At 42.0% G+C, this 20,889-nt stretch overlaps 2 protein-coding genes across 3 annotated transcripts; one reads left to right on the top strand and one right to left on the bottom strand.

The window, feature by feature from the left end:
- The first annotated feature begins 365 nt into the window (after nt 1-365).
- LOC148391024 (protein Wnt-2b-A-like) lies at nt 366-10,583 on the top strand. The gene is made up of 5 exons (XM_088388579.1): nt 366-825; nt 2,818-3,038; nt 3,811-4,088; nt 4,657-4,915; nt 6,611-10,583. Exons 1-5 carry the CDS (start codon nt 701-703, stop codon nt 6,823-6,825), a joined length of 1,098 nt encoding a protein of 365 aa, XP_088244705.1. The 5' UTR covers nt 366-700; the 3' UTR covers nt 6,826-10,583.
- A 621-nt stretch (nt 10,584-11,204) lies between these two features.
- On the bottom strand, nt 11,205-20,673 carry LOC148391023 (suppressor of tumorigenicity 7 protein-like). Of its 2 annotated transcripts, none has more exons than XM_088388578.1 (15): nt 20,477-20,673; nt 19,973-20,055; nt 19,590-19,749; nt 19,455-19,509; nt 19,236-19,351; nt 19,006-19,084; nt 18,594-18,682; nt 18,400-18,500; nt 18,216-18,330; nt 18,067-18,139; nt 17,885-17,987; nt 14,418-14,568; nt 14,177-14,269; nt 13,697-13,836; nt 11,205-12,300 (listed from the first exon to the last, which is right to left on the bottom strand). In XM_088388578.1, exons 1-15 carry the CDS (start codon nt 20,643-20,645, stop codon nt 12,199-12,201), a joined length of 1,629 nt encoding a protein of 542 aa, XP_088244704.1. In that variant the 5' UTR covers nt 20,646-20,673; the 3' UTR covers nt 11,205-12,198. The 2 variants fall into 2 exon arrangements, with proteins under 2 accessions (XP_088244704.1, XP_088244703.1); XM_088388577.1 differs by having other exon boundaries at nt 11,205-12,283.
- Between the last annotated feature and the right edge of the window lie 216 nt (nt 20,674-20,889).

Raw genomic sequence — 20,889 nt, 5'->3', positions numbered from 1 at the left:
AGTTAGATTACTATGGAAAACAATATAGAATTTTTCTATTATGGTCTTGTTATTTTGAAACAATATCCATAATTTATTTAAATTACCTGTTTCAAATTTGTTTGAGTCATTTTAAAATCTACAACAAAACAAAGCTTTTGGCTTCTTATGATTGTCATATCTCCAAATTGTTTTCTCATTGATTTTTTTGTGTGATCTCTAATTTAAAAAATGTATGTATTATTTTTGATAAATACTTGATTATTTCTTATTGGTAGTGATATCTTTGAAACTATAAGAAAAAGGGACGTGGTGGGTGGTGGGCTCGGTTCTTATGTGGGCTGGTCGCGGGGGGGGGGGGGGGGCGGAGAAGGTGGGTGTGTCAACCCCATCACAAACGTTTGACACGCAGGAGCTGCGCGTGTGCGCGTGGTTGCAGAGTATTTGCGCATCTTCTGTCGCGAACTACGGATATACATACAGTATATATCATTAGATTTTTTTTCCGATTCTATTCAACGTGCGCAATAATTTTGATGACTGAATCGCGCTTTAATTGCAATTTGATCCTGACTTGAATTACGCGGCACCTTACCTACGCACGGAACACTGGGACCCGCTAATGGAGCTTCATCACAGTATTTAAAAGTCTTTTGATTTGATTTTTGGGGGGGGCGTCATTAACGATGGACGTCGGATTAGCACCGAGCCGCGACCAAACATGAGACTACTATCTCCGGACTCTACGATGGGCAGGAGGACGCTGCGTGGAAACTCCAAAGCCAAAGTGTACATGCTCATTTGGCTGCTGCTCGTCTGCACGCCAAGAGTGGATTCCTCCTGGTGGTGAGGGACCATTGAAATCGAGTTGAACGAGCTACAGAATATATTTTTATATTTATTTAACACTTTCCGATTGCATGTGTGATTACATGGATCTACAAATGTGTAGGAATATTCCGTCATCCTATTTGCATGCTGAGAAGACAATTTCAGGAATATGCACTTGGAAAGTGCATTAAATTAAATAGTAATTATTTATAGTATGTTAAAGGAATACTAGAAATTAACATAGCACTGAAAAAATATTATTTAAAAATAAAGATTACAATATAGCTATAATATTATAATCGTATTATGATAAATTACCCAAAATCTAAAACAAATGAGGTAAAATAGACAAGGGATAATATAATATATAAATAAATAAATAATACAAATTAAATACTTAAACCAGTAAATGTAAGGATTTTCTGAAAAAAATAGCAATGATTAAAAAAAAACTGATAAACCGAAATAATATTAATTATTATTAAACTAATATACATTAATCAGAATTTATATTATGAATATATGATAAAATTTTCAAACAAACAAATGAATAGTTTTAATGACAATGAAATTAAGGGCTGTTCCTTATATTTTGGTTTACTCATTGAGTTCCACGAGAGGGCCCTCAAACACACGCACAATAAAAAACATCTTCATAAATCTCAGCAAGAGTGTGTTCAGGTGTACCAAATATTTTGGCCCATCCCTTGATGAAGATGAATGGTGTGGTGGAGGATGTACATCATCTCCCCTATCCTGTCCCATCCATCTTTAGCGTCAGGTGTGGGCGCTGGTGCGTGAACAAATGAGCCTTGATCAGTTGTTAAATGGCCTGCCTGCAAGACAAAAAAAACCCACAAACACAGTTCAGTGAGCATTAAAGCGTGTGTGTGTGTGTGGAAGGGGGAGGTTGGAAATGGTGGGACATTGTCGAGTCACTTGAAAGTGGCTCTGGATCTGAGCTGAATAAGTCATGGGCAATGCAACACAGTGTGTGGTTATTATGTAAACTCGCCCCAATGTTACATCACAATGAGGCCAAAGTGTATTTTCATATACTGTATAGGCAGCTTACAAACAATTTACTTGGTTGTTTAATTTCACACTTGGATGGTAGTCAGGCACTTGTAAACACACCATCCATTCCGTCAATTGCCACCACCATTAGGCAGGCGCCTCTCTCTGTCCAAGTGTGTGTTCTCAAGTGTCTTTTGGCTCAGCTGCTGTGAACAAGACAATAAACATAAGTAGCGGCCCTGCTCAACTTTTAACATGGGGCCACACGGTTATGCTCCGAGGAGTCACAGCCATAACGGGAGTGGAAACTGGGTGACGCGCAGCGATTCGAGGGACTCTTGTGAGGATGTCGTCTCGAGTTTTCGATGGTTACTTGTACCGTACAACGGTATGGAATTGGCCCCTTTCAAGCATTGCAGTTGAGTGAGTGGAGAAGGAAGCAATAGAGGTACTTGGTCACTGAACAGGAGAATTTCATAAGCTCTCTTGAATGTGGCATCCACCAAGGGCCGTTTCAGGGCCAGGAAACACAAGCACCAGAGTCCGGTTTAAAAGTCAACAATAGGAAAAAACTGAAGACGTGTTCATTTCAATTAAAAAAAAAATGCTTTAGCACTAGCATTCAAGGGGAACCATGTGAGCTATGTGTGAGCTGTTTTGAACTCCCATCCTGCTGTCATGCAACTCATTTACGTAAGACCAGTCTCCAAGAGGTTTTCTATCTTTGATTTGGGTGGGTGAAGATCCAGAGCCCCTTTCAAGCGATGTCATCCAACTTGAGGCAGGTGGCCATTTGCCTCCCCTACACTCCAATGGTGATTGATTTGTGATTGATAAGACTTCCCGACAGGCCTCTGATCGTTACTAAACGTGATAATATTCAATCAATTGAAGTAGAAAAAAAATACAGATTCCTATTTGCTTTTCAACTGTAAACATTTCAACGCTTTCTGCAATGCCACAAAATGACCACCGCTCGCCGTCACGCAGGTACATCGGCACGCTGGGTGCTCGGGTGATTTGCGGCAACATCTCAGGCCTGGTCAACAAGCAACGGCAGCTGTGCCAGCGCCACCCGGACCTGATGCAGTCCATCGGCGAAGGTGCCAAGGAGTGGATCAAGGAATGCCAGCACCAGTTCCGCCACCAGCGCTGGAACTGTAGCACAATGGAGCACGATCACACCGTGTTTGGCAGGGTGATGCTGCGAAGTGAGTCGGCGCAACTGGGATGTGGAATGTGGCTTTTTTCCAATGTGTGTGAGACACTCCAGTTGATCACCCTTGTAAATGTCTCTGCTACAATCAGATAAGCACATAATGAATGGATGTCTCATGAATAATTCCGCTGTATAAACACAAAGAGGTGTTTTTTTTTTTCTCCTCCTCGTGGGGATAAGGGAAAGCGGGAACATGTATTTTTTTTCTTGGAAAAAAACAATTGAGAGATCCACACTGGTAATCTATAAACCGTAATAGGAGATGTAAATATTTGGGGAGATGTTTCTGGCATCCGGACAAAGCTTGACGGCCTGACATATCGCCTGTGTTCTGCTTGGTTGCGTGAGCTGGAATAAGGACAGGAGGTGGAGGTGTGTGTAGTGGGGGGCCTGAATAAACCCCCAAATCTTCTCAAATGAAAACAAAGTTCAATGACTGAGAAAGTATCCACATGTGCACACGAAGAAAAGGGTGAAAGGAGAGTCGGCCGTGCTGTGATGTCACGGTTGACATGCCGCTTCAATCCTCCATACATGGACTGATTTCTCCATGTACTGGACATATGCTGCTGTAAGGAACTATGGATTGTACTAAAGAACCAACCAAATCGGACAATTCCAACCAACTATTTTGTCCAGACTAAACTACAATCTGTACTATGTCACCCAGTGCCACAACACTAAACCAACCAAACAGTATACATAAAAAGGTACTCACTGGTAAATTTACGGCATTTAGTCCCACTTGTTCCTCTTCTGGACAGGCAGCAGAGAAGCAGCCTTCGTGTACGCCATCTCGTCGGCAGGGGTGGTCTACGCCATCACCCGTGCGTGCAGTCAGGGCGACGTCAAGAACTGCAACTGCGACGGGCACAAGCGCGGTCAAGGTAGCGACCACCGGGGCAACTTTGACTGGGGGGGATGCAGTGACAACATCAACTATGGCATCAAATTCGCCAAGGCCTTTGTGGACGCCCCAGAGAGGATGGTGAAGGATGCCAGGGCACTCATGACTCTGCATAACAATCGCTGCGGAAGAATGGTGAGTTGTTGTAAGGTTCTGAGTTGTTATTAGCTAACATTAGCATCTTTTGGGGTCTGCCAATAGCGGTTTTCTAGGACTGCACGCTTCGGAAGACCCAATCTGCGTGGTCTATGCCAATGACATTAGGTGTCGACCCTTGATAACAAGTTGCGTTTGAGTTGTTGACTAGTTTTGATAAAACTGCTGTTACGTTTGTGTACTCACTATCCGATAGCTGTCATCCAAATCTGGGGTGGAGATGACACATTCGTAGGAAGCTCTGAAAAAATATTCATACCTTGTTAAGAGACCTCGTTCAAGAGCTTTCTACCCTTACATGACGATGGCAGATGGCTTCATGTATTAACAAACATAACTGGCAGTAGCTGGAGCCTTAACTTGTTGGTCTCGTACTTGCATAGACCTTTACCCTCACGCTCTCATGTATACGTCCCATAGCCCATTGTTTCCTCTCGAAAGAGGATCTCTATAAGAAGAAGTGACCTACCTCTTAGGGTCATTCACACCTTGGCCGCGGGCCAACATGGCAAGCTTAACGCCCCGTCAACTCTGACCTCTGCTGCAGGCCGTCAAGCGCTTCATGAAGCTGCAGTGCAAATGTCACGGTGTCAGTGGCTCCTGCTCCCTGAGGACCTGCTGGCTGGCTATGTCCGATTTCAGGCGGACGGGCGACTACCTCCGCAAGAAATACGACACGGCCGTGGAGGTGACAATGAACCAGGATGGCACAGGCTTCATGGAAACTGACTTCAAAGGGAGTGCCAAGAATGAGTTGGTGTATGTGGAGAACTCGCCGGACTACTGCCTCATGGACCGAGCGGCAGGTATCACAAACGTTCGGCATACACTTCGACTAGCACATCAGGAAAACATGGATAGTATTATTTGAGGTGTGGGATTTGTTGCTAAAGAATAATAGTGACTTGAGATTGGAGGTGAAAATGCCATCGGGAATCTGTGTGAACAAATGTGCAAATTTGTTTAGTATGGGATGAAGTGTCGCTACTTGAGCAGAATAACCGATAGTCGAGCTGGTTTTCCTAGAAGTACCTCAGGAGGTGTCCATTAAGTTTGTCATTATTGACCAGGGTAGTTTTCAGGAATATGTTGCTACAATTGGCATTTAGGGTTTAAGACTGACTTTTTGCGGTTTAAACAGGCACTCGCTTGATGCCACATTACCGTGGAAAACAAAATGAAAACCCAAGGCGTCAAGTGAAGGTTCGCATTCCATCACAGCTTAAAGTCCATCGGTATGCCCTTTCCCATCCGCTTTAATTCCTGCCGTTTGCTTTGCCTTGTTAAGTATCCGTCTCCCTGCTCACATGCAGTCTCTTCAACAGAGCGTGAAGGCGCTCACCAGTTCTTTGCTTGATGACGCGGTGCACTTTTAAACTAATACCTTCACTCCTCCTTGGCTTTGGGCTGACACCTGATGTAATGACTCAAAGGACAGGTTGTTAAAAAGTGATCTTAAAAGGAGCTTATGATGCCTCCTCACCACTAATCTCTATTGTGTAGGAATTCACTGCCCGAGGATACATGCAGGCTTAATTTTCAAATCCTTCCTTTGGTCACTTTTAGGCAGGGATCCCTTCTCAGCCTGAGGGAAATATCTTCTCTTATCCCTTCTCTTTACATCAGGGATGCTTGCTCATTATTGGTGGCATCTGATCTTCACACCTGAGCACAGTTTGGGTTGGGGTCAGTCAAATGACCTGTCTGGGAATGTAACCTCTGTGGGAAAGCTGATAACTGACTTCAGTCATGGAGATTTTGAGCGTCTTGGTTTGACATTGTGAGATCATTGCCTGACAGTCTGCAAAAGATTACTTTACAATTGTGGCTGCAAGAGGACAGACTCCAAAAATGGCTGACGAACCCATGAAAACAACTTAACACCCCTTCTGGCCTGTCTTTCACAAAATGATAGATATAAATCTTGGTGTGACATTTTCAAATCATTCTATTCAAGATTTGAAGAAATTTAAGAATGATGACCACGGCAGCGTCAACTGGAAACAGACTCTGACTGACCTCAACTATCTGAACAATCTGGTGTCACATATCTTCCAACATTGACACTGTGGACAATTTGACTAAACAATGAAGAAGTGGAGAAAGAACGACTGCTCGAGTTCCATCTAGAAACAAACGCCGAGTATTTCTTGGGTTATCTGGTGTGAAATATCTTACAGTGTAAATAGTTTGACAGTAAGTAGTTCCACAAACTACTTGACTGTTAAGAGTGCCGAGTCCTTGGATGACATAGCGAGTAAATTCTATTAAGGTCTAAGGGAAACCGTAACTGCTACAAACATTTCGCTGTTGACTGCACGTTTTTGTTCTCACATATATTCCAGTATAAATAAGATTCTTGGTCTGACAATTCCGCCCGTGAATAATGAGTGGTAGAGTGGCGATAAGAAACACTCAGCGGTAGTTATTTTGAAACGTCAAACTGGAGATGTGAGTGGATGTGACCCCATGATATTAACCGACATATTTTGGCTCGGTAGGCTCCCTGGGCACGGCGGGTCGTGTTTGCAACAAGTCATCGCGGGGAACCGACGGCTGCGAGGTGATGTGCTGCGGCCGAGGTTACGACACAATGCGCGTCAAACGCCTCACCCAGTGCGAGTGCAAGTTCCAATGGTGCTGCACAGTCCAGTGCAACGACTGCGAGGACACGGTGGACGTTCACACCTGCAAGCCCCACAAGCAACCCGATTGACTTGACCTCACCTAAGGTCATCCCGCCGTGGTGTTTATTGTGGGATTTTTCACAAGAAACATTTGGCCAAGGATCTTTAATGACTGATGCTAAAACTGGAAAATATGTCCAGTAGTGGATTGTGAGCAGCTTCAATGTCTTTAATCATTTGTGGCAATTTTGAAATATTTGCTGAAAATTGTATTATACATACTCAAGCAGTCAACCCCCAGATTAAGATTTTTTTTTTCAATGAAGATAATCAGAAATACAGTCTAGGTTAACATGATAGCAAACTTTCTTTGTAAGTGTACCTAAACATTTGAATGGTAGCGCACAGTATATCTGAATCTAGCATCTTACGTTGAGTAGTTAGCAGCTGATCAGATGGTAAATTCCACCACCGCCAATAACGATCTGTAACGTTCTCTTCAACCCTGCAAGGAGCCTCCCTTGCCTGTAGGGAATCTACTGGAATCTTCCACCCCGCTGCTGATCAGTCACAAAAATGTGTTTGTCAGCGAATAGTTCTCTAAAAAACGATTGCAAACATTGAGCTGAGTGATAATAGCCCTGATGTTTAGCAAATCCATCTTATTCTAGGCAAACATCAACAGACTTTCCATTTAATAAGCAATAGAGAGCTTCTGGAAACGGCTGCAATTGTTTCTCCAACAAGTGAGGACTTCTTGGCGAAAATCCCCAGGGGAGAGAGCGAAAAAAAGCACCGTCTTGTGTTGATGTTGGACACTTGTTGTTTTTGCACATTCACTTCTGCCGCCTCATTGAAAACCTTGTTCGTTTCTACCTCTGGTCCCTTGTCTTTGTTTCCATCTTTGCTTGTTTTCATTTGCACACGCACAACCTCAAGCCTCATTTTTTTTTTTTTTTGCTCTCGTTCCATGCTTGGATGTTTTCGTTGTGGTCACAAAGTAAATTTCCAAATATTCAGAGTATTTCGGTTAAGAAAAACTGCAAAACCTTGGCAGGCTATGTGTTGGCCTCGCAATTTCTGCGTTGCAGTGAGAAAAATCAATGACTTTTTTAAGTAGTGGGGACAGAATGGTTGGTATACCGGTGTGAAAGAAACCCACAACCATCACGGAAATAGTTTGAAATGGACAAAACTTAAATCCGACAAACCACAGAGCTGTGAGTATGCCATTCAGATAATAATGAGCCAAAACTGGAGCTTCTTTGGCAATTTGCTTACGTTCTGGATCTGAGTTGCCACATCTGGCATAGGCTGCCTAAAATCTGTGCAGAGTACAATGAAATCTCAAGATACCAAAGCATTCTGGAGCAAAACTGTACAGTCCAGTGTCAACCTGGACAACTAAATGAATGTACATTTGATCATTTCACCTCATCCACAATCTTATATCACGCAAAATCAATAGACTTCTCAAAGTACAGCAACTCTCTCTAGAGTTTGAATGTAACAAGGTTTTATAAGGCAACAAAAATGAACAAAAATTTGGTCCTTTTGTTGATGCACTGTAAAAAAAAGAGATGTGCTGACCAAAAATACATTAAAAAAAAAAAAAGACTATTATGAGTCACTATTTGCCGGAATGCTTTACAGACCCGCATTCCTGTTGAATTACTTTGGTTAAATGTGACCGCTCATCTGGCAAAGAAAAAGACATCTGAAATAGTTTCTGACAAGTTAGAAAGTCTTTCCTATTTCAGCATTTCACACATATACATATGGTTATAAATATGGTTTGGAATAATGGAGTTTTTTGTTTACAATCTTGCATTGTTTGTGATAAATCATGTAAATTTCGTTGCAAGATTGTATTTGTTGATGAAATACAATTTTCTTTGTGCAAAGTATTTTCTACCTGAATATATAAAGGTTTCCAGTATGTAATATAGTTTTTAATGGTAGGAACATGTAATTTTGATGGCCTAAGCTTACATATTTTGTTGTAAATTACTTTCATTAGGAAATCAAGTGTTTTGGGGTAAAATATGGAAAACATAGTCAGATTGTTTTTTTCCTGGACAGTGCAACTGAGCGAGCATTCCTTGAACTCTAAATAGTGTACAAGAAATGAAAATGAGCCAAGACGGAGCCTCAAATTGGGACTTCTCAACATCTGGTTAATGCAGCCTGAAGTCATTCTAAGCCCAACAGAGAATCTCTCAAGGGGCTTTAAGAGGGGTTACTAAATGGATGTGACAAAAAGTGGCCAAATGTGAAGCATCGACATTTTTTCTGAGGAATAAGAGCCAACGGAAAGTATGTGGTTTCTTTTTTTCTTTTTTTTTTTTTTACAAGAGGCCAAAACAAGTGAAACAATACAGAAATAATGTAAATGATGACAGCGTGGGTCGTGTTTATTGTATGAAATGCTACTTTTTTTAAAGGGGAAGTCAACCAAAAATGTTTTTCTTTAAAATATGTTGTATGTGCCCCGAGTAGTTGAAATACAGTGTTCTGATTAATATTGCATTTGTTGAACATGAGGTAAGTAACAAAATTCATCCGTTTTTATCCATTTCAATGGGCGGCAATTTTGTAACTTATACTGTCGGCTGAAAATGACATCACAGTTACCGAGTCTCAGGTCACAACCAATCACGGCACAGCTTCAGAAAACCGGTGAGCCATAACTGGCTGTGACCTGAGTCTACTTTAAGAAATGAAAACACCTGCACACACACCCTTGCGTGACATCACAACCGGCGAGTGTCTTTCACCGATTTCGCGGCACATTTCCGCCCAGGAAGGCTTTGATTGCGCCGCAAAGCCGCCACAGTGCATTCATAATAACGCTGATGATGATATTTCATATTTTGATGGCGTGACACTGGATCATAGCCTTTTGGTCGGGGAGATATGTTCACCTCGCCAATGCAGACCTTCCTGCGTCTATATTAAACCTTGTTGATCCATCCGGTGTCACTCCTACGAGAGCATCGACCCACTCTCCTCCCACTCGGCTACTACATGCCATGAATGGGATGGAGACAATGCGAGCACCTACAGTAGGTCGGGCCGCGCTAAATAACTTCAGCGGGTTCAGTGTCAGGTGACTTTCCAGCCAAACAGTCGACAGTCACCGCATAGTAACAGCGTGACAAAGTCAGCGGGATTTAAACATGGTTCTAAAAACAGGTCAACCCCAGTTGAAAATGATACATTAGAAATAAAACATGTACTCACCTAATATCTTTGAGGATGTGCGACAAACACTTTGGTGTTGCTGACTTAATCATAATGTACTGAGCAGCCTGGACAGAAATGCATGTTAGAGAGAACATTGGACTGCAAAGCATGCAGCTTTTATGGCAAAGTCAATCATTTCCACTTAATAGCATAACTATATTTGATTATGTTCAGAAAAATAGGATAAAGTAAAAAGTATAAAATAGCAAGTATGTTGGTATTTTTTGGTTTTAATTTGTTACATATTAAGCAAACAATATGGCTTTTAGGAAAATCATGCCGTTTACTGGTAAATGATGGCGTTTTCATCAATTGAGTGATTAAAAGATTAATGTTTTTGCAGAACAAGACAAACATTTTTGTAAATGTGTACAGGATGATGTGATGGTTCAACATTTTTATGCAACTCTTAAATACACATTGTTCATGAATATTTTGGCTGTTTTCTGAATGGTATGATACCTTAACTCTTCACAGGCTGTGCTGTAGTACAGTTCAACACACTTCAAATCTAAAATGCTGTGCATTTGCTGTGAAAGCAATAAAACAAATAAATTTCCCTCTTCTAAGACACAAGGTGATTTAAATGAGGGCTCTATGTGATGTCAGGGGTGTCTGAAAGTTTAACAAAACTAAAAACAATCCCAGGAGAATTTATAAAGAGCTATCTGTAATTTTTCTTCACACTAAACATATTGGGAGGGAGGAGAGTGATTTAGTGCTGCGTCCCTAAAAACAGCATGTTCAACTCTATCACATGATAAATATATGAATATTTACATCAAATTGAGAAACATCATGATGTAATTAGGCCATTCTTGTAAGTGCATGCAGCCCATATGGCCTCGCTGTAATGAAGTCATTCATTTTAGCTGTAAGCCATACCAGTGACTGATGGTACAGATATTGAATAATCATTGCCTGCCACAGTGTGACGCAGAATAAATGAACATTTTGATGAGGTAAGACACAATCTTTACATGTAATGATTTGAAAGAAAGCAGACACTGCAGAGGTAATTTTGAATTTTCAAAGACCTTCTGGGTATATTTTTAGTTCGTAAATATGTCCCGTTTTGGATAAACCAGAGAATGGTGATACAACGATCAAACACAACTGAACCTCCCGTAGAAAGATCTGCCGTTTCCGATCGGTAGGAAAATGTAGAGTCATGTGGATGAAAAACAAAAGGACGCATAGTAAAAACAAACCAAAACAAATATTCGACTTTCACAGGAGTCATTTTATTGTGAGTTTTGTTTCAAGCACTTTTCAAACATGGGGAGAGTCTCCTGTCTTCAGCATGTACTTTTACACTTCTGATTTGAATTTTTTCATAAGTAAGCTTCAACACGTAGCCCTAAATATTTTGTGTCATTAAATAGAATTAAAACAATGTCTGTCGGTGATGAGTCAATGCCTGGTTAAGATTTTTTTTTTTTAGAACGAGACTAAAAAAAGGCACTTTTATCACTTGTAATTGTAGCGAGTTATGAAATGATATATTATTACCCCGTGGCTGTGGATGCCTTGTGTTTACTAGAACCTGCAAATTGGTTTGTTCCACAAATTAATTCGATTTCATTATATCCTGAAAATTGTAGGGCTTTGGTCTCTGCGGTCTAGATTTGCTCACCTATTGAAAATGTGCTTAAACATTCCTTGGTGCCTGAGACACTCTTGAAAGTGGCGTGTGAAATCGTCACTGACCAGAGAGGAGAAAATGAGCCTGGTCTGAGAACCACAAATCATTGACAAAGTCTGAGTTGACATTGACTTTCGGAAATCAAGTTTGGACCCCTTCGGCTTTAGAGCTAAAATTCTGATACTTAAATTTATGTTGCCTGTAGTGTAATATTATCATTAATATTCTGCTATTTTACCGCTATTGAGGATGACATCAATGAGTGCTGTGCCAAAACGGATAATGGCTACACATGAAGTATCAAACAACTTGTTATTGTACCACCGGTTAAAAAGTGATGCAAACCATTTCAAATTCCCCCTCATGACAAATAAACGTAAATGCCGAATTCTTGGACATGCTGCAGGCAGCTGGAAGAGCGAGTGTCTTAAGAGTGGTACTGACTGCTTTGTTGATACGACCCGGGCCAATATAATCAGTAACAAAGCGACAAGTAGACAGTAATGCTGAGGGCAGGAGAGCAATTTTGTTTTCCCCCAGTGTGTGTATGCGTGTTGGGGTCAGATCCGAGTCAGTTGGTGCCAAAAACTGGACGGCATGAAGCTTTCCATCTTGTCGGCGAAGAATCCCAGTGGCGCGAAGAGTGTGCTGAAAAACTGGAAAGGGAGGGAAGCTGAATGCCACTGTACTGGATAACCTTTAGAAAGTGACATTCTAACCACCGTTACAAATTGGGCTGGATTCATGCAGTGTGTCATAATTAATTTTACACCTCCCCCCCATTTGCATAAATATTTCACTTTTGTTCATAAACTGACAGCTAGGCTTTCCGTTCAATATACAATTTTTTTGTAATCCACGAAAAATGATCGCGTCTATTTAGAAAAACACAGGTCACTACAAAAATAATATGTGGGAAATAATCATGAGGTGTTCCATTCAAATGAATGGACCAGCAAGGCATGGACCACTCAAGTATTTTTCCCACGAACTTTGCTATTGTATCCACTGGTACTTATGAAATTCTAAATATGGTTAAGTATGGTTGTAAAACACAATATATGTATAGTATGTGTTCCCGTGGCTTGACAGCACACAGCTGTGTCTCACTTGCTTATGACAGAAATGCGTGTGTGCTGTGCGTTTGTGCTCATGTTGGTCGCTTTCTCCCTCTAAATGGTGGTTGGCCTGACCGTACTGTTTTAATTTTCAATATTAATGTCTCAAATGCTCATACGATGTCTAGAAGATATCGATACGATTCCGACATATCGCCCAGTCATCGTAGTAAAGTGTAATTTCGTCATTGTTCTTCAAATAATATAATTACCGGTATTGTTCACCAATTTTGAAAATATTTAAAACTGGGGCAAAAGAGTCATTCAATGGAAATGTATCGGATTCAATCAAATTTATTCGCACAAACTCCAGTTAGGTCTCATGGAAAAATTTGAAACTTTCAGAAATTTAAAAAAAAATGGCGATTTTGCCCTGACATGGATGTTCGTGTCAGGAGCGTAAGAAAAAAAGTGTTTTTCCTTCACAAAAAAAAGAAGCCCTTGTGTCTCCCCTAACCCCGTCACATTTTGTGAACATTTACACAAAAGCCAGCTTGCCAAACTTGAAATCCCATCTGCGCCTTATCTTTTCTCAAAACAAAACAAAGAAGTACTCGATGTTCTCGGGGACCGTGTTTCGGCCTCACGTCGGTTGGACTAATAAACATGACGGCCGTGAAGTGAGATGCCCGCCAAACAACACCTTGGCTGTAAATAAACAGCACACGGAAGTCACGCACATAGAATTTTATGCGGCTGTGTTTGCAATTGGCGGCCGGCGATACCTCCGCTTGTGTTGGCAGGGGAAACGTTTTACGGGCCTACGACTCCCATGAGCTTGACAGTAATGCAAGGCGGTAATTACCGCAGGAGGCTCACATTGCAAATAAGATTATTTAAACTCGTAAAAGGAAAAAAAAAACAGTGGGGGGTCAAGCGGAGATAAGCTGAAGGAGTCGCGATCTGGAGGAGCCTTTTAAGGCGAAGAACGCGAGACATGGGGATACTTACTGCTTTGGCGAAGACGCCCATGAGCTCGGGAAACTGATGTGTGAGCATGGCCAGCATGGCGGTGAAGGAGCAAAGGCCCGCGGTGAAGAGGATGAAGAAAGGAAGCTCTTTCTTTGGGTAAACCGACACCTCGTGGAATGCTGCAGGGTGACAGGGTAGAGCCAGGATATAAAATTGACAAAAAAAAAAAATGTAATGGAGACAGTGGTTCTTTGATTCTCGACCAAGCTTGTAAATCATTTTATCCGTGTATCAAATCACGGTTCCAGGTTGAAATGAATTGAAATGCCCTTAATCCGTTTCAACTACTGCACTTCTTTTTTCATGCTGTTAATAAAGTAAAATAACAATATACTGTAATAAAAAAAAACACACCTAAGAGAAAGTAAAAAAAAGTTATGTGGCATCATTATGGGAAAGTGGCAGCAAATGTACTAGTTAATATCTCCTCTTATCAAGCGGTCTCTGTTTTTTGCTTACATGGCAGCAGCTCCCGATCTGCTGTTTCTGTGCATCCTGGGTAGGGGTAGAACAGGTGACCCTTCTCTAGTGGGTAGGGAATTATCCGGAAGGCTGTATATACATAAACACTTTAATTAACTCAAAAAGAAAGAAAAAAAAACAAAAAAAATAAAATAAGAGGAGAGAAGTGATGAATCCCTCTTCAGATGCAATTTGTCATTAAAAGTGTGCAAGCAACAGAGATGGAGGAGGTACTTACTGCCCTCCCATGTGCAGTGGAGAAGATTTAAGGCGCCTTCGGCCCTCTTCCAGTGCTGCAGGTGGAAGAAGGCGTACGCCACTGCCTCGCTGTCACCCCTCTTCAGGATGTGCTCTGGTGGCAGGATCAGGCTCTTCATTTCTAATAAATACTAAATAATATAGAAGATAGAAACAGTTTGCCTGTTTTATTCATATTCCACGGAAGAAACAGAACATATGATGTAAATCGATGAAATTGATTTGACTTACATTCCTACGAAAATGGTTGTTGATTAACGATAATACACTTTTCAGTCACGAACACGTAAACTAAGTGTAAAATCCATTTTTAAAAAACACACAAAAGGCATAATCTGTTTCTATCGGGTTTTTTTTCAAGAGCACCCAACAGTGAAAATGGATTCCAATGCAATGATGCAATCTACTTCCATATCATCCTGATGTAATTTAGCTTTATAAAAGGAAAAAAAGTCTTCCCTTTGTGGTCAAATCAATCTCTTTTGGTTTCTCCCTCCCCTATAATTCCTTTTCTTCCGCCTCACTGACTATATCCCATTGTGCAATTCCCTCTGGCAAACTCCCAGCAGACTAAAAACATACTTTGCTCATGTGAGGTATTTAGCGAGAGCCTTCTTTTTTGCTAGGAGGGAGAGAGGGTGAGGCTTCCCAAAGAGAGGTGTGTTATTGCGATTCCGTGCATTTGCAACTTCTCACCCACCCGTCTTGTTGTAACTTTGTCCTAGTGACTCAGTCGTCTAACCGGGCTGACAACCCAATTCCACATGTAGACCTTCAGCCGTCTGTATCAAAGATGTACCCCGTAGACTTTGATGAACACGCCAAGCTCTATCTGTCATGTCTGTGGTTTCAGGAGTGGCAGGACTATATGTCAAACAAAACCCGCATTGCAACCCCCCTTGTATGCCCCCCAAGGCTGGATTCCCGGGCGGCCAGCTTCACAGCGCTCCGGATCTCAAACACTTTGGGAAGGTTACCCCCGTCGCCCCTTCCCGAGCTAATCCTGTCTAATCCCCTCCCATGGTCACAGGCTCATCCAGCCAACCAGGGCGACCATGCGGCCCACGCTTGGTTTACCATCTGACTCTCGTTCATCCATGTCAGACGCGTCCTTTTGCCTTTATTTATCCCCCTACTCGAGTCCCACGTCCGAAGAACCTGAACGATACGGAATCTCCAAAATCTGACCAAAACAACTGTTGAGTTCAACCGATATTCAATTACGCTTCAAACCAAAGTATGTTATAATGGCAAATCTCGCAAGACTTCACCTGAGTATCTACAAGTGCGAGTTCACAAATATATATACTTTTTCTTTGACTTTTTGCTATTTTAGTGATGCCCCCACACAGTAGTGATATAAAAGAATGGGTTAAATTTCAAGTTAGATGATGCATTGCAATATCTTTGATTAATTTGACAGTCATTAAAATGTCCAAATGTATTTGTGCATAAAAATGTATCGTTTTCCAAAGTTATATCTTTTTTTTATTGGTGCAAAAATAAAATAAGAATCATTTTAAAGATGGTGAACCAAAAATGGTAAAATTGGGTTTACCAGGCCAGACTTTTGGGTATTTCCCAATTTTTCCGGGAAGTTTTTTCAACATTTCTACCCGTCCCCTCTTTGGGAGAATTTCTGGGGTTTTGTTTTGTGGACCCCCCCAGGATAGCCTTATATTATAGGCTATTAGTGTCATGATAAGTACAGTACATAAGAATTTACGTATTATTGTTTCATGACACACAACAGTTGAAGTGATAAATATAAAGACAGATTGTATTGTCGACAAAATCGCAGACTATTTTTCGAAGTCATTGCACCCGGGCCCAAAACACAAAGAAGAAAAGGCCAACACAGCACGCTCAATGCACATGTCCGAAGATTGATCATTGCAAGAGGCTCAGCTGTCCCTGCTTGCATACCGCAGCATTAAACCTGGTGACACCTCAGTTCTCTGCACTGGCCTGCACCCCCGTCCTCCCTCGCTTCTCTTGTTCTCAGATCTGCCTCTTCGCTCACCGTCGCCTCTTTGATGAAGGGATTGAGTTTCATGTGCTCTCCTTTTATCCCTGGGCACTTTTAAGCCCGGAGCATAACTCATAAACTGCCTTCTGACTCCAATCTGCAGCCTCTTCTACAATGGAACCCGGTGAGGAACAATACCATCGGGGCCTGTAATTAAGACACTTGTGTGTGAAGTGTCACAAAACTGTCCTAAAGCAGAAACCCTTAACTCAACGAGTGCCGACTTGATACTCCGGGTCCATTTACGAGTGAAAAGAAAGCCAAGCCTTTGTAGGCGAACACATCTGAGCTCTTGAATCCGGACAAGAGACTGTCAGCCGCAATGAGGTGAGAGGAGAAACTGTCAACTAGCGAGGAAGACGGGGAGCCGGACTGCAATGGCTTTGGAGGCCAATGTAAATGTGAAGCAGATCGGCGTAGCCGACACACTTTTATCAGCTTAACCAACAAGCCACAGGATGTCAGCTTCCAAACCACGCGGATAAATAATGACGGATTGAAATGTTTGGAGGGAAGAAAAGGAAATACTGGGGAAACGGTGTCCTTTAGAAGATGAGTACATTTTGCGGTGTGACCCGGCTGAGATGCTCCGTTCTGACATCTTGCGTCGAGCCACGGAGACAGCGGTTAAAATCATTACAATTCCCGCTTTAGCATAAAAAAGAGAGCACATTTTCACTCATGGAGGCAGCGTTCCACAGATAAAGATACCAAAGGGCCCTTTTTGTAAAGCCGACACGATTTTCAGTCTGCGTTGGGCTTGAGCAGGTGACGAGAGGGGGGGGGGGGGGGGGATGAGGGAACATGAGAGGCTAAGAAACGAGATGAGGGTGTCTGATGAGAGGCCTGTGGGCTCACAGTTCTAAGGGGGGGTAGAAAGATGATGAAGATGAGGGCCCTCACATGAAAATCAAAGGTTGGATCAAAGAGACTCTCTGACATCTCCAATCCCCCAAACAACCTCACCCGGCCCTCGCTTTTCTCTCACTCAGATATGACATCGGACTTATGAATCCACCACACCTTGGCACAGAAGTTAGAGGCGAGGATCCAATTTCCTGGCTCACATGCATGTCCAATAAGTCTAACAGTGATGTGTTTTGTAGCAAATGCGTCAAACACACTATACGGTACGTTTTGGTATTTTATAGTATTTGACTGTTTATTTGAAAGCGACAAAGCACATGATTGGTAAAATACCTGCATCAACGTGGCAAACTGAGCAAAAAGCTCATTTACATTCGTAGTCCCTTGGCAGGTAAACAAAGCATAGACATCTTAAAACTTGGTAATTCACACGTTCGGAGATCAGGAAGTATTTAAATGTAATATAATCAGTCAGGAGGGAATTTAAGTGATATCACACTGCCCTCTGCTGGACCGAGAGTGGTAGGGAATACGAAGACGGATTCACTGACCTTGGGCACGTGCGGATTGAACTCCACGGCTCTGTGAATGGCCTCCACGGCGTTCATCTCGGCGGTGCTCAGCCCCCGCCGCGATGCTGCCTCTGGGGAGAACCTGATGAAACAAAAGCGAGCTGTAATGAAAAGCCTCAAATGTTTTTTTTTTCCTTGCTATGACAGGGAAGGCTACGTACTTATCTGACACGGCCCGCGCTTTTAGCAGGGCCGATGTGTAGCATATAGTGGCCGATTTCGGGAGGCTTATGTCTGAGGTGGAAGCAGAGAGGATAGAAAAAGACGTGAGCGAAAGCGGAGATGCGGCTGGGGTGCAGTGCGGTTATACCGTCGTATTTGGCGAGGACGGCCTGCACGTCGGCGTACGCCTGAAGCTCAAGGAGCGCCTCCAGGAGGTTTTCGTGTATATTTAACATCCCTAATAATGGGAACTCCTTCATTAACTGTCGAGGGATACAAATGAATCAAAACAGGCAGCAACAGGACAGCGCAATGTTGTGTTTCCCACTTACGTCTCTCATCATTTTCACGGCTTCTTTAATTCGCCCGAGCTTGCGAGCGCACATGGCCAGTCTGCGTTTAATGTAAACCAGCAGGTTGATGTCTTTGCCTGCTGCAAAACACAACAGGTACTAAAATGATTGTTCATTCCTAAAATTGATATAAAACGCCATATTTTTACACACAGTTCACATCCATTGCTTACCTATACTCAAGGCTTTTTTAAAGAGGCGCTCAGCTTCTGTGATTGTTGTGGCTTCTTCCTCTGCGAGAAGCACGTAGGCTGCGGCACATCTGCAGGAAAAGAAAAGTTTTCAGTACAGTACTTTTGTTGAAGACAATTGCATTTTCTCAAATAGAGATTAAGAGGTGGCAAGTTCAAAAGATGATCCGACAAACATCTAGCCAGTATGTGGTCCTTCCACATTGTTGTGTGGTTCTGCCTTTCGCCACAATAGTCCCTCTTATATTTGTTTTGGACTCCACTTTCACTTGAAATCCAATGTAATGTCACACTAATTTAATTGAATTTCATATGATTTCAAAAAATGCATTCAGGCAAATAAAGGCCAGCCCCCCACAGAGCTGTAGCACATGCACCCAGTAGTAGGACTCACTCATGGTTCATCTCTATGGCCTGGTAAGCTGCTCTAATCCTGGCTTGAGGATTTCTTTCCCTCCAGGCCTTCTGCATGACTGTAGGGACAAGAAGAAATTCATATCACAACATACTCACTGAATCACATGTGTTTGTGTGTGAGTGTGTCTTTTAGCATGTTTGTGTGTACATCTATTGTTTTGTTTGTGTGCATTTTTGTGCGTGCGTAATAATGATATTGACACGCACCCGAATCCTCAGGCCTGAACTGCTGTGTGTCTCCTGTGAAAAAGGTCTGATGGTCTTGAGCCGACAGATTCATGTCATAGTACGTCAGTGGTTCTTTTCCCGTCACCCACGTGTACCTTAGTACCACAGGAAAAAAGTTATGAAAAAAATTATATATAAAAAAAAAAATTTCTTTCCAACGGCTCAAAAACCAGAGCTTATTTATCCGTTTTTGAATACCTGTTGTATTCGGCTCCTCTGAACAGATTCAAAGGATTCCTCCAGACTTTGCACTCTATGGAGAGGAACACATCAATACTATTAGTAATGTTAGCATTGAAGATGTTACGGTTTGAATGTGTGTCTGTTTCTTACCTGACACGCTAGGTCTAGGCTCAGCCTCCCCATTGACAGATGAGAAGAGGCCGGTGGTGGAGCTGCTTTCCACTCCGCCGAGGAGGGGACGCAGGTGGCTCACGGAGACCTGCTCAATGAAGGACGTGCCGTACTTCCGAAAGTACCACCACTCAAATATCTGTGACAGGGAACATTTACAAAATCATCAGATGTCAATGCTGTCCAATGTAATGTAAGCGTGATCTATTTTTTAAATATTATTGTGCTTTTTCATTCCAAGTGGTGAACAGCGTGAAGACTTTAAGCTTGGTCATTTGGATGTATACTTCTACGCTACTTAGTATTTCAAAATAAAAAGGGGGTTCGCGGGACCAAAACAATAATATTCATTTTCAACTCACAAGGATGAGTCCAGAGATGAGTGAAGAGGTCCCGGTGAGAGCCACGTAAAACTTGGGGGTCAGGGTATTCAGAAACACCGATGCTGAAACAGCAAGTACAGATAGGTCACAAAACTAGAGACACAAAACCAACACATGAACACAAATAGACAATTAGACAGATGGACAGACAGAAAAACTGTTAAACACTGAAAAAGCTACAACAGAAAAATATAGTATCACCATTCAATTGTTCCAAAGTTAAATACCTACAGAGGTAAATAACAATCAACTGCACGTCTGTTATTAAGGTCAATTTTTAAGAATACAAACAAAATCTACATCACAAAATATCAGGAAAGTAGCATGAAATTCGTGCTATTGGCTGTAAAGCGAAAATTACAGAAGGAAAGGGAAAAAGTGATAAACAAGCAGGTGTCAAAACACTGCAACGTCTGTCTGATGGCAAATAGCAGAGGCTAGCGGAAGGCTAGCAAAAGCTAACAAGCAGAGACGTCCATTCACCCGAAGTGAGGCTCTCCTGCAGTTTGAGTGGGCTCCACAGCACGTAGATCATGATGACCACCATGCCGAACCACACAAAGCACACGTATGTCCACGACCACGAGAGCCACGACTTTAACTTGTCTATGAAACCGGGAGATTGGGGATTACTGCCAGTGGAGTCCTCCATGTTTTCTCCCCCCTCCCCGGATGTCTGTAAACACACGACCCACGTGACCAGAAATAAAGACGGCTTTTGTTTTTATTTGTTTTGGTTTTATATTATTATTATTATTATTATTATTATTATTATTATTATTATTATTATTATTATTATTATTATTATTATTGCCGGTGTTTTTATGACATAAGGGCGACAAGCGAAAAGTGCTGTCGATTAAAAAGGAAACAATTATGAGACACAAAATAGTCAA

Source organism: Syngnathus floridae, chromosome 11 (assembly GCF_059516105.1).
Source record: "Syngnathus floridae isolate MCC-2025c chromosome 11, RoL_Sflo_1.0, whole genome shotgun sequence".
Lineage (NCBI taxonomy): Eukaryota > Metazoa > Chordata > Actinopteri > Syngnathiformes > Syngnathidae > Syngnathus > Syngnathus floridae.
This window is presented reverse-complemented; position numbering and strand designations above follow the sequence as displayed.